The 13,419-nt window shown below is 42.5% G+C and overlaps 1 protein-coding gene across 2 annotated transcripts in view; it reads left to right on the top strand.

The window, feature by feature from the left end:
• Cog2 (component of oligomeric golgi complex 2) overlaps positions 1 to 13,419 on the top strand; it is a 44,472-nt gene that overhangs the window by 26,781 nt on the left and 4,272 nt on the right. The window contains exons 10-15 of one of the 2 annotated variants that reach the window (XM_033761859.1): positions 3,434 to 3,573; positions 6,829 to 6,890; positions 8,040 to 8,191; positions 10,523 to 10,720; positions 11,737 to 11,809; positions 12,174 to 12,313. In XM_033761859.1, coding sequence (XP_033617750.1) covers positions 3,434 to 3,573; positions 6,829 to 6,890; positions 8,040 to 8,191; positions 10,523 to 10,720; positions 11,737 to 11,809; positions 12,174 to 12,313 — 765 coding nt within the window. Of the gene's footprint in view, positions 1 to 3,433; positions 3,574 to 6,828; positions 6,891 to 8,039; positions 8,192 to 10,522; positions 10,721 to 11,736; positions 11,810 to 12,170; positions 12,314 to 13,419 lie in introns of both variants that reach the window. The other variant, XM_010621921.2, reaches the window with a different exon arrangement.

Raw genomic sequence — 13,419 nt, 5'->3', positions numbered from 1 at the left:
TTTATAATTTTGAAGGAAAATAGCATTGATTGGATTTTGAAGAGTATTATATAAATGTCATTTATAATTTTAAAAATTAGGAAGGCGTGGGTTTGAGGGTAATTTTGCTTTATTTTGTTTTGGTACTGGAGATTGAATCTAGGGCACTAACAATGGAGGAACAACAGATTAACAAGTTGATTTCATAACAAAGGTCCAGATATAAGGCTTTATAAGGCTTTCTTCAGATATAAGGCTTTTCAAAGTAACAAAGTTATTTTCAGAACCAAGAGCTTAATGTGAAAATATGAAACTTATCATTAAGCCTTAAATGCCTTCTAACAGAGAAGCTTAGGAGTAAAATGATACAAGAAGACATCTTCAGACCTTTTTTGAATTTTTAATTTTGTGACATGGTCTCACTAAGTTGATAAAGTGCCTAGATTGCACTTTCAGCCCCCCTGCTTTAAGCCTCCCAAAGTGCTGGGATTACAGGCATGTTGTCATTTAAAAACTTTCATGGTTGAGATTTCAAAAGCACATTCAGTGCTCTTCTCTCTCTGTGTGGCCTCTAAGCTGTGCCCAGGGTGTCTGATCATGAGGCAGATGCCTGAACCCCAGCTCAACCTCCTTGCTATGTGGCTCAGCCTCCTGACCTCTGTCTTCTTTCTTCCTGGAGTTTGGGTTGTGGGGCATTTTATCTAATAAGGCAGTGTTTGCCTTTTAATTATGTGGTTTATTAACCTAAGTAATTGTAATTACTGGCATATTGGGAGCTTATTATGTAGTCAGTCTTTTCTTCATTCTTTTCCTTCTTTCTCCATTGCTTTGCACCATCTTTGCATTTTAGATTTTTCTCCTTTATTCCATGTTTTCCTTCTACTATTTTGGATATTAGGCCCTTTTTTTATTTCTGTGTACCTTAAGTGGAAAGTTGACAGAATGTCACTCTCCACTTAACAGGAGCCAAGTTACCTGGTGTTCTTCAGTCTTCTCCTGAATAGGACAGGGAACTTGGAACACTCTAATGCTCACTGTGGCTTCCTACAGTGTACAGCTGGTCCAGGTTGGCTCTTATGAGTTACTCCTTGTCTGTTTTTGTTGTGCTCTGAGTTTCCCCAGGAGTTTGTCTTTTGTGTTGCTTACTTGTACCTGCTTTTTTTGTGTTGCTTACTTGTACGTGCTTAGATGTCTTCTTGTATCATTTTATTTCTAAGGCTCTCTGTTTAAAGGCTTTTAAGGCTTAATATAAGGTTATATTTTTATATTGAGTTCTTGGTTCTGAAAATAACTGTTACTTTTCTGTTTGAAAAGCCTTATGCCTGAAAAAAAGCCTTATAAAACACTATATCTGGACCTTTGTTATGAAATCAACTGTTAATCTGTTGTTCCTTCATTGTTAGTGCCTTTTTGCCTCTGTCTGCTTTTAAGATTTTTTCTCTATAACTCTGGTGTGCTAAGTTCCACTGTCTGTGTTTTATGTGAATGTCTTTTTATTTATACTTGGGATTTGTTGGGTTTCATGAATTGAGCTTTTTTTGTCCATGAGATACCTGTCCAGCTGTGCTTCTCTCTTGTTCCTGAAGCACCTGTTTCTGGGACCCTTGATTTCCCTCCCTCACCCTCTGCACCTGCGGCATCCAGGTGATACCTAGGACCTGTCGGTCAGCACGCTGATGCCTCCTTCAGTTATGTCTGATCTCTTACACTTGTGCATCCAGTGTTCATTTATCATAGTTGTCAGTTCTAGTTCTATTTGCTTCTTTTGCTAGTCATCCTGCGTAATTTGCTTATTAATTTTGAATGTATAAAGAGACACAAGGTAAACATGCAGAATCTGGAGCTGAGTGGACTTCACAATGATTTACACAACAATTTGGAGCTTTCTTGTCCTAAAAATGCCCCTTATCTGTTCTCTGATTTTCCCATGTTACAGCATATCAAATAATAGGATGACATGTCGTTTTTGATAAATGGTGTAACAACTTCTGTGAATTTAGAAGTAGGACTTTTAGAATTGGATACCAGTACAGGATCCCAGTAATGAATGTAACTGCATTGTATACCTAGATTGTACCAATAAACTCAATAAAAAGGAAAAAAAAAAAAAGAATTGGATACCATTAGCGGGGTAAAATACTGGGCTAAGGCCAGGCTGCTGAGGGTTCTTCATGGTTTGCTGTGCTCTGTAGAGGGTCACATTGACTCTGTTCACTCAGCAGAAGTTTCCAATCAGAAAGGAACCTTTCTGCTACAGCTGTGACTTCAGGATTCTCAGCCAATCCTCAGTTGTTGTGGATATACTTTCCACAGGTCTTCTGTCAATTTCTTTCAAGATAAACTTTCAATTTTAAGCTTTAATGCAACGTATTCCTGTGAAGAGGGAAGTAGCCTTGTATTCATTTAGCATCCACATATCCAGAGATGAAGATCATACCAAAGGTGGGGAGTAGAGCCTGTCTACACCTCAGTTCCACACACCTGTACTGTCCTTGGGGAATATAAGGAATGTTGCCCAGGTGTAGTTGCCCCAATTTAAAAACCTGTGGTTTTGATGGTGCTGAAATTCTGTCTAAGCACAGACCTCAGCATATTCAGAGTCGTGATTTGGTGACCTGGGATTGAGCCCTCCCACCCCATCTGAGAAGTATATAGAAAGTCTTGCAGTGACTTCAGTAGAGCTTGGGGTTGGGGGAATAAAGAACAACCCCCATGAGGATTGTGTAGCCAGCTACCGATGGCTGGGGGTCTGCTTCCTCTGCTGCTTGCTTTGTCTTTAGGGCAGATTCTGTCGTCCTCACAGAAGAGAAAACGATGAAGAAAGTAGTGGTTTTACCTTGAAGGGGAGTTTCTTGGTTTTTCATGGTGTTAGTCTCCCTCGCCGTTTTCATACTCTCTCATCTATAAAATGGATGTGATATTCTCTTTCTTTGTTTTCTTTAAAAAGTTTTCTTAGCCAGGCATGGTGGCGCACACCTGTAATCACAGCACCCAGAAAGCTGAAGCAGGAGGATTGTCCTGAGTTTGAGGCCAGCCTGGGCTACATAGTGAGTTCAGGGCCAGACTAAACTGCATACCTGTCTCAAAAAAATCTTTTCTTCTTCCCTTTCTGGAGAGGCAATGAATTAAACCACTTAATCTGCTGTCTGTTTTCATTCTGGTGGATGGATTTGGGGTGCCCTAGAATATGGGCACTATCATTTAACTAGCACTCTACTTAGAATAGTTCATCTGGGTTTCAGACAGACTTTGCCATGTAAGACTATAAGCCTGTCACTGACTTCATCTGGGTATAACCTCATCCCTAAGTGGGGCATTAGATGGAAGTTCCTTTAAGGTCTCTGTCAGCTCCAGAACTGTGATTCTGCATGTCGACTTACCTTGATTAGTTTCCAGTGTGTGCTCCTAGTTAGCGTACTGATGATGAAAATTCTACTGTTTGTTCTTATTTTAGAAATACACCATAAGTATGGATTTTGTAAGAAGATTTGAACGACAGTGTGGGTCCCAGGCCAGTGTGAAAAGATTAAGAGCACATCCTGCTTATCATAGCTTCAATAATAAGTGGAACTTGCCTGTTTATTTTCAAATAAGGTCAGTCCTTTGCTCACTACCGCTCAGCCCTAAGCAGTCTGAATGCTGGTACAGAAGGTTGGCTCCTCTTCTGGGTCATCACATTCTTTAGGAAGCAGAATTAATACGAGAACTGTCATGAGTGCTGAGCTGATGAAATCATGTCTTGTTTTGGTAATGGGATAGAGCTCTGGACTTGGGATGAGCTGGACTCCAGGCCTGGCTTCCTTCTCACTCAGCATATCCCTATTTGTGGCAAAGATCAGAGAATGTAGGAGTTTGATAGCAGCTTACTCTTTCCTCTCCCCTCCACACCTCTGATAAACAAACACTGTAGTGTTTGCTCTCTCGGGGAGCAGGAGAGCTTGGCTGTGGTGTCCCACCTGTTAGCTTGTTAGGAGCCTGGTGACTGTTGTGATACTTGTTGTCTGGTCTGGAAAACAGTGATGTCTTTCTCCCAGACCTTCAGCCTTGTGATCCCAAGCTCAGTTGCCTGGACCTACCAGTTCCTGAGTGCCTCCAAAACCCCACAGTGCCCAGGGAAACCTTTTACATTCACTAGATTTGGCTTAAGTATTCAAAGGGATTGGTTAGCTTTTTTCCCATCCAAGTACTAACCTGGCCCAACCCTGCTTAGCTTCTGAGATCAGATGAGGTCGGGCACACTCATGGTGGTATGGCTGTGGACTGGCTAGCCTATCTTTGTAAACTGTATTATTGAAAATCTGTGAAAAACTTTAAAATAATGCTTGAGCTGTGAAGTGTGTTTTATAAAATGAGTTTTCAGTGTATTTGCTCTTCTATGTAAAAAATAAATTCAAGTAGGAGTTTGTAGAACTTTTCTATCGATTTTTTTCGGGATGTTGGATTGTTTACTTTGAGGGTGACTGAAAATCTGCAAACATGGCTAGAGGTCAGAGTGGCACTATCACATTACTTCAGGGTCATTTAAAGTGGACCTAGGACAGGGTGCTGACGTTTTGATATTTTCATGGAATAGAGTAACGCTGCACCCTCAGGACCAGACCGTTGCCCTCCTGGATCTGATGTGCCCACACTGTGGCCAGCCTTAGGAAGAAGGCAACCTCCACTCACCGCTGTTCTGTTGTTCTCTGTCCCAGAGATTCCCTCTGTGTGTGCACAGGAGTGGTCTCATGAACATGTTGGAAATTTTTTAGGACTCAAGTTTCTTAGAGAAAGGAAGGAAATGCACATGTGACCAAAACAGCCTCAAACTGTGGTCATCCAATGGCAACCTGGAAATTGCAGATAAATAAGCACTGAGAGCTAAGGGTTAGTTTGTTGTGTCTCTAGAATGTTCTGTAAAACATCCACATGTCTGTGCTGTGCATGTGACACCCATCATTGCTGAATACAATAGGGCTTCTCCTTTCCATTGAGGTGTAGGCAGTTCCATCCCCATCCTCAAACCCTCACCTGGCCCAGGACACATGCCTTGCTGTCTCTGGAGCCTCAGAGTAGAGGGGAAGGTAACACCATAACGATTGTTATTGCAATCGTTATTTTTTATTTACACAGGCTATTTTCTGTAGCCCTGTGATATTCATGGGGAATGTGCAGAACAGGAATTTAGACATGTTTGTATCTGGGGTTTCCACTCTTACTTAGATCCTTTTGGTGTGCGTCAAGAAACCACAGCACTTCACACTTCCCCAAGTGTTACCTCTTGTTTTGCCACTTTCCAAGAAGTGTGATCTTTGCTGTATGAGGGGCTCCTGACCAGGAGGCACAGCTTGGTCACACGACTAAAGCCATTCCACATCCCTACATCCTCACACGTGCCCCCAGATAGGCAAGCCACTGGAAGAGATGCACTAAGGCCCTGCTGCCTTTGTTTCTTGTGGTTTTTTATTTGAGAATTACCATAAATGTTCACATAACTTGGTGTCCCACATCTTTGCCTGATGCTGAATCATCTACCTGCTTCCCTGCTTTTTCCTCATGTTACACTGTCACCTTTGGTGCTGTGCTGTAGTCTGCGGACTGTGCCACACTTTCATAACTACACTTCGCTTTGGGCCACATGGGTTTCCCCTAGTCCTTCTGTGCTACAGATGGTACCAAGCTAGTCACAGACCTCTGGTGGGCTTACTTGATATATTTTGGAAAAGGTGCCTGAGGGGCTGAAGGTCAAGCTCTGGTGGTTGGTGTGAGGTCCACCTCAGAGCGAACCCTCTCTTCTGGTCCTACTGCTTTGGCTCACCGCCTCTCTTGCTCTTCCTGGCTTTCTGCTCCCACATATTTTCTCCATCCTGTGTTTCTCCTGTGCTCTGGCCTGCAACTTGCAAAGACTAGACTTCAGTGGGCCTCACTAGGCAGCAAGCAGGTCTCCTTCCTTGCCCAGAGTAGATGGGTCAGCTGCAGAGACCAGCAGCTCCAGCATCAGCATAGACCTCACATCCTCAGCTCTTAGCTGCATTGTCTGGAGTGGTTGCTCCTTTGATCTACAGTCTGCACACTGCTTTTTAAAAGCCCATGCCCCATCAAAATCCCCTTAGATAAAGTGATCTTAAACATGAGCCCAAATTTACTGTTAGCAAGGGAGCTAACCAGTGACAGAAGAGTGTGCTGATACAAGTATACAAAGATTGAAGAGTCACGTAAGTGGGAAACAGGATGCCTGTGGAAGTAGCCAGTTGTAAAATAAACAGCTGCATTCTTTATAGTCAAACACAAGATCTCTTTTGTCATGAAAGCACTCCCAACTCTGTTAGAGATAGAAGTCTTTGATGGACCAGGTGTCTTAAGGGGAAAGCAACGGTTGCTGAGCAGCAGTAGTCAGCAGGGCGGGGGCATGGGCACAGAGAGAGGGCCAGTAGATCACTGAGCAGGGAGTTCCAGGTTTAACTGGCTGCCTCAGGGCTTTTTGTCAGGCTGCAAACACAGCTTTCCCATTTCTTGGTTTGGGACATTTCCTTCCCTCTGTAGTACTAGTCTAGGTAGATTAGAGACACCAGTTATGTGGCCTTGGGGTAATTTGATGTTTACAGCCAGCAGGAATTTATTCCAAGGGACCTTTAGACAGACACTTAGCGTGGCAGTGTGTTCATTTCAAAACTACAGATTTATGACTCAGACCATCTGCAATACCAGGTGCAACAATGGGTTAATCAAGATAGTTTCCTGAAGCTGCTTGGGTATCCCTCTGAGTGAGGGTTGTCAGCAAGTGGGGAGCCCTGTTATCGGGGAGAAGGTAGGGTGGGGAAGGAGCAATGTCTGACAGAACCGCAGCACTGACTTGTGTTCTCTTCTCAGATTTAGAGAAGTGGCGGGATCCTTGGAAGCTGCACTTGCAGATGGGCTGGAAGACGCCCCAGGTAACCTCCTTAGTGAGAATGGAAACAGCAGGCTTCCTTGAGGTTAGCTAGGCTCACCAGCCAGCTAGACCTTGGTTTCCGAGAATGCTCACCGGTCCCCATCATAAAGTAAGCTGGACCTGAAGGGCACTTAGTTTAACTTTTTTTTGTTTTGTTTTGTGGTGCTGGGGATCAAGCCCAGGGCCTCACATGTGCTTGGCAATCACCCCATCACTGAGCTGTACCCCAGCCCAACTTTGCTATTTTTATAAGGTTATCAGAAACCAGATCTTTTGACTCATTAAGCTTTTTGCTTTATAGAGATGATTAAAAGGATGCTTTATGGAATAGGAAGGAAGCAGACTTTTTCTGTCCTGAATGTAGTATGTAATATCTTTAGCGCTGTTATGCTCACATAATCTCTTCTGTGCAACAGATTGCTGCAGCTTGCTTCCCTCCCACTTGTGGAGTTGGAGCACCTGCTTGAGCCTCTGTTCTCTGACCTTGGTCTCTGGCCCCTTGTCCTGGGGCCCTGGGCAGGTGGGGGCTGCAGGTGTGCAGATTCAGAGAGCATGTATCCATGCCAGGCAGCTTCAGTGGTTTTGTATCACGTTACAGCCATTCTCATGACCATGTATGTGCAGTGGGGCTGCTTCTACAGCCACATAGGTATTGGGTTCCTCAACAAGTGCCTGCTCTCCTCATGCAGCTAAGTCCACTGAGCACCCTTCCCAGCTTTGGAGGCAGGTTCTGTCTGTCATTGCCAATGTGGTCATGTGTAGTTTCCTTCATATATAACAGCTATATTGAGGTATAGAGGAAGAGACAAATGACATAGGATAATGCAAAACTATAAGCCCTTGCAAGTGACTGCCACTTGAGCTTTTCTTTGTTGTTGGTGTAGAATATCCATTAAAAGACATTTCTGGATGCTGTGTATGTTTGACATTTTCCCACATGCCTGGGAGGTAGTACCAGGTAAATCATCGAATATGTTGCATTATAAATGTAGGAAATGGCCATGTTATCCTCTGTGGCCTCCAGTAGAAGCTGTGCTGACCACACTTCCTTCCAAATGCCTGCTTTTATTTTGTATTATACACTGGAATTCTACAGGAGATTATAGCCCACAAGGGATTGAAACTCCCTAAGTCGGTGGTTTTTCTCTAGCTGGAAGTCCGTATTGCCTTTTGGCTTCTCACAGAACATGGAGCAGCCTGAGGAAGTGTTGGTCAGACGAGATGTTCTTGCCATTGTTGGCACATCGCCTGTGGAGACTCACGCTGCAGATTTTGGCACGATTCTCCATGTTTGTCAATGAGGTAAGCATTGGCCCACAGCTCCTCACTGACCAGAATGGATGAAAATTAAAGATACATTTAGCTAGATACTCATACAAAGTTTTTAAAATGCCTGTAGTCACCAGAGGCTAATTCCAAGGACAGCAGCACTTGATGCCTGGCCTCGTTTCAGTCCTGCCCTAGCAAGTATCTGTCCCTGACAAGTCCATTTTCCTCCTCCAAACCAGAATCTTTAAGGTCCCTTTAATTAAAACAGATATTCATTTTAATGAAAATAATTAGCCAAAAAAATAATAATTAGCAAAATATATGTATTAAACACTTAGTATTTGGAAATTTTTAAAACTTCCAAATGGAAATAAAAAAGTAGTTGACCCTTCCTTTTAGGGTGTTATTTTCCCTTTTCATATTTCTGTTTGACGTATTTCCTGCCAGCTTGTGACTTGTGCCACTGGTGGTTCTTTTATGGGCCTTTTTATGAACAAAATTAATTTTAAAAAACTGTCTGATGGTGTAGTCATGCGTGTATCACCAGTGGTTCAAGCTGCCTGGCAGCAAGACATAATGAGTTTCAGCCCCATCCTGAACATATTGACACACGTGGACTGCCCAAGGCTCCTGGTCCACAGGAACATTGCTGCTGCTGCTGCTCAGTGTAGAGTACTCGCTTTGCCAGATTTCTGCAGAGCTGCCATCTCCAAGGGCAGTCTCAGTGACAGACACTCTGGAAAAGTAGTCATTGTGGTGCAGAGAATGAAAAGGAGTATTTTTTAAAATGACAAAGGATGAGCACTGTGCAGACATAGCCCCACTGAAGAGAGTGCAGTTTCTGTCCAGAGCAGAGCAGTCTTAGCCACACTTCTACCCATCCAGTGGGTAGAGTGCTGGCTTTGGAGCCAGGCAAGGTGGACCTTGGCTTTAGCCACTTTGGATTCTGTGGGCTTGGGCACAATACAGTGGAGCCCCAAAACTTACAGGTGTTATATAATGTTCCTAGAGCATCCATGATTTATGAAAAACTAAAATTTCAGATAATGGTCAGAAAAATGTCTACAAATGCTTACTTTTATAGTTTAAACCCTAACTGTGCTGTATTCTCCACAGTTCGTAATTTAATAAAATACCATATTAATAAAACCCTTGAGAACCAAGACCTGTCATATAAAGGTACAGGATCGCAATGATGAATACTGTACTGTATACCTAAAAAGTACCAATAAACTCAATGAAAATAAATAAATGCATACATACATACAAACCTTAAAAGGTGCAGGGTTTTTTGGTGGCATCTTAGGGCTTTAAGAAGAATAAAACTGAGAGTACTCAAGATAACTGTACATGGTACAGCAGCCTGTTATCATGCAGGAATGCTGGTGTATCTGCTGGAAGTGGGTTACAGGGCATAGCCAATCAGCAGCAAGGAGAACTGAGTAAAGCTCTCACATTGGGTACTTGCAAACCTACCACCTAAAAAACAATTAGGGAGGGGTGTTTGCATTTTCCACAAAATTACAGGGATTTAGAAGAACAATTATTAGATTCTAAGGAAAAATCCACGAATGACTGAGACCACTAACTCTGAACTGCTACTTCATAGGGGTATACTGTAACCTCCATGACTCTGGGATTGTATATCTATAAAGTGGGAAAAATGGCCTTTGTTGTGAGAATTTATTTGTGGATTGAATGAAGCACCCAGGAGATTCTGAAGCATTGATAGCTCAGTGGAAGTTAGTTCCATTTTCCCTCCGTTCAGGAGAGTTCTTAACAGGCTGTCTTACAGTCCTGGGGGTGGCAACACCAGTGAGCCCTGACCCACCGGCCTTGCAGTCTTGCTAGCTGGTCATCCTCTTGGTTTCTATCCAGTGATTACTCTGCCCTAAGTGTTGATTATCCCATCTTCCTCTTGATGCAGTACTTCGTTTTTTCCCTTTAACAATATGTCATGCAAAGAACACTCTGTTATTTGTATTAGTTGAAGCATAATGAAGGTTACATTTTGATTTTTTACTCTTAGTTATAACTAAATTTGTTTAATAAATTTGGTACAATATTTACCTACTACAATTAATTAATTTTTTAAAAAATCTGTGATTTTCCAGAGACTGATTTCACTGTGGTTTGGGGACTGTTTATTTTCTGCTTGTTGCTTTTTATCCCTAGAAGTTAGGGCAAGAAGGGTGGTGTGCATGAGGCCACACCCTCTGGAGAGGTAAAGGTGGTGTCTTCCATTAGCATATTTCCACTGTGGCTCTGCAGATGGCTGTCACCATGTGCTGGGTTGTTGAGATGTATATTCATTCATGTGTCTTGTTAGTGTGAAAGCATGTTATCACCAGAATCCTTTTGCAGCTTTCTCACAGGCCCATTTCTAATGAAAGTGTCAAGGACATAAAAAAACCTTCGGTGACTAATGGCAAAGACACTCTTGCTGCCCAGGGAGGTGGCGAAGACCAGGGAAGTGGTCCTTCAGATGCAAGGCCAGTGGTGTCTGTTTCTAGCACGCAGCTGGTGTACATGGTTGCAGACCTGGACAGGCTTCAGCAGCAGGTAAGCCTGTGTCCCAGAGAGTCCTCAGAGTGCAGGTCAGTGTTTCAGAGTCCTATATGCCAAAGTCAGATACTATTTGGCTTCATGGGCCTTAGACTGGGGCCATGGGTGCCCTAAGGAGACCATATTGGGCCTCCTGGCTGGTGTTTGTTTTTTGTCATTTCCAGGTCCTCCTCTCATGCCAGACCCTGATATCATGCCAACTTGTCATCCCTGCTTCCTCTCAGCAGCGCCTGCTCCACTTTTTTCCTTTTTTCTATTAGCTCAACTCTGCTCAGGCATGCCTAGGGTGGCTGGATTTTAGTTAGTTTGTTTCACTGACCCAAATGTCCTCTTAGTACTTGAAAGTATAGTGTTGACTTTAAAATTTCAGTAGGCCCTTGACTTACAAACTTGATTGGTTCCCAGGGGCTGGTTGTAACTCAAGTTGGTTGTAAATCGGTATAGCTGACATCTGAATATTTTCCTTGGTACAAACTATAGATAACAAGAGGCAGATGAATCTTCCATTAAACTAATTAACCTGAGTTGTTTGTATGTCAGGCCAGTCATAACTTGAGGGTCCACTGTTCTCCCTGTTTTTGTTGTGTAGGGCCCAGACATTTTTGCTTTTATCATTAAGAGAACTTTATAGGACATATTTAGTCCCATATTTACATCCTCTAATTTGGGACTCTGCTTTCTGCAGGTTTAATATTTTGTGTGCTTGAGAAAGTGCATCTGTGTGTTTTGAACAGGAGTATGGTCTTTATTATGAGCTGGTGTGGTGTAATGGAGAACCACAGAATGAGTTTGTTCTCTTCTCTGGGTCTTTTAGTAGCCTGATGTTACCCTTGGTTCCTGTGTTGTTCACATCTCATGGTGGGAGCCCTAAGCATTGCTTTCCCTAGATGAATGTCACTGGAAGTCTTTATTTTAGTTCCACCATTCACTAATGATATTCTGAGTTTGTAGAATCACCTCTTCCTTTGATTTATAAGTGATAAATGAATATATAAAGTGTTTATGTGTTCCAGCTCCCTGAACTCCTGGAGACAGTCAAACCAAAACTTGAAATGATTGGCTTTAGGAATTTTTCTTCTATCTCAGGTAAACATGATTCTGAAACTTAGCAAATCTTTGATTAAGAAACAATGTAAAATAAAATTTCATAGACTAGAATATATTTAACATTTTCTTCCCAATTTGTAAATCCTTAGTTGTTTTTATATTCTGCTCTGTGGTTTTAACTTCTTTAAAAAAAAAAAAAAAAACATCTTTCGTTGGGCCAGGAACTTAGCTCAGGTGTCCTGAGTTTGATTCCCCCATGCACACCCCCCAAAAAACCCAAAACTTTTAATTCTAATGATTTGATTTGATTGGTTATAGTACTCTGTCAATACTATGGTAGTATTTAAAGCTTACATCTGCCTGGAACAAGAAGCTTAAACCCATCTTCCTGTCTCCACAGCAGCCCTGGAGGACTCACAAAGCGCCTTGTCTGCCTGTGTGCCTGTGCTGAGCCACAAGATCACGCAGGACTTGAGTGAGTCTTGCTTCAGTTACCTGAGAAGTGCCCTGGAGGTCCCCAGGCTTTACCGAAGAACCAATAAGGTCAGTGTGGCTCACGGGTAGGAATTCTGAGGTGGAAAGTTTGTATTAGGAACATCTCAGGGGAGAGGGTGTGGTAGAGTAGATAGGAGCAGGTCCCCATGGGGAGCCCAGCACAGAACAGAGAACAGAGCAGGTGAGGGAGGTGGGAACCAGATGGGTGCACAGCTGGGAAGGAGAAAGAGGGTTGGAGAGTGTGGACTTTGTCTGTATTCTTTGGGCCCTAATGGAAAGGTACTTTTCTTGTAAAGAAAAAATATAAATATAAATCTTTATATTTAAAAAATTTAAACTTATCTTGCTTCCTTCGTATTATCATTGGAAGTATCTGCTTCTGACTTTTAATTGAATAAGACAGAAAGCTACATTTAAAAGTGTGTTAGGGGCTGGGGTGTAGCTCAGTGGTAAAGCATTTGCCTATCAAATAAGGTCCCAGATTCTATCCCCAGCACTGCAAAAAAAGTTAAAGGCATTTCCTAAGATTTTTTTTTTTTAAGTGCTCACAGGTTGTCAAAGATAGAGTTTTCTGTTTATTCTTGCAGAACAGTGATTCAGGGAATTCTATTTTACCAGCCGAATATTCATTTCCATGCACTTGATCTCATTTCATTCTAGTTCTCACATAATTCTCCTTCTACTAATGTTTTTTTCCTCCAGTTGTAGATTTTCAGTTGTAGATTTTAAATGCCTTTTAGTTAGTTTGCTACCAAAAGTCATTCTCAAGAACTGTGAAAATGGTTTATGGCCAGCCTTGGGCTTACATACTCTGTAGGGATCCCATCCCTTGGCCATGCTCTCCTTTCTCCCACCTGCTGGGATGCTTTGTGTGTAGTTAGGTGGCTCCCTGTCTCTGGACTGACTGAAATTAGCGCTGACCTCCTGTGTGGCTCTTTCTCTTTTTGTGTTAGGATCTGAGAGGAGCAGTAGAATTACTACTTCTAGCAAAAGAAACTTCCTGATATTCTCTTTTCTCGTACTTGAGAGTAGGAAGGAGAGAGAAGCCTGTTTTATATTGCTAGATAAATTCTTTTTCTTTTTTTGGTACTGGGGATCAAACTCCAGACCCTGAGCTTGCAAGGCAGGTGGCGGAACCACTAAGCTAAATCCTT

Source organism: Fukomys damarensis, unplaced genomic scaffold (assembly GCF_012274545.1).
Source record: "Fukomys damarensis isolate Sample0158 unplaced genomic scaffold, DMR_v1.0_HiC HiC_scaffold_10, whole genome shotgun sequence".
In the NCBI taxonomy this organism is placed as follows: Eukaryota; Metazoa; Chordata; class Mammalia; order Rodentia; family Bathyergidae; genus Fukomys; species Fukomys damarensis.
Note: the sequence above shows the minus strand (reverse complement) of the source record. Positions and strands in the feature narration are given on the sequence as shown.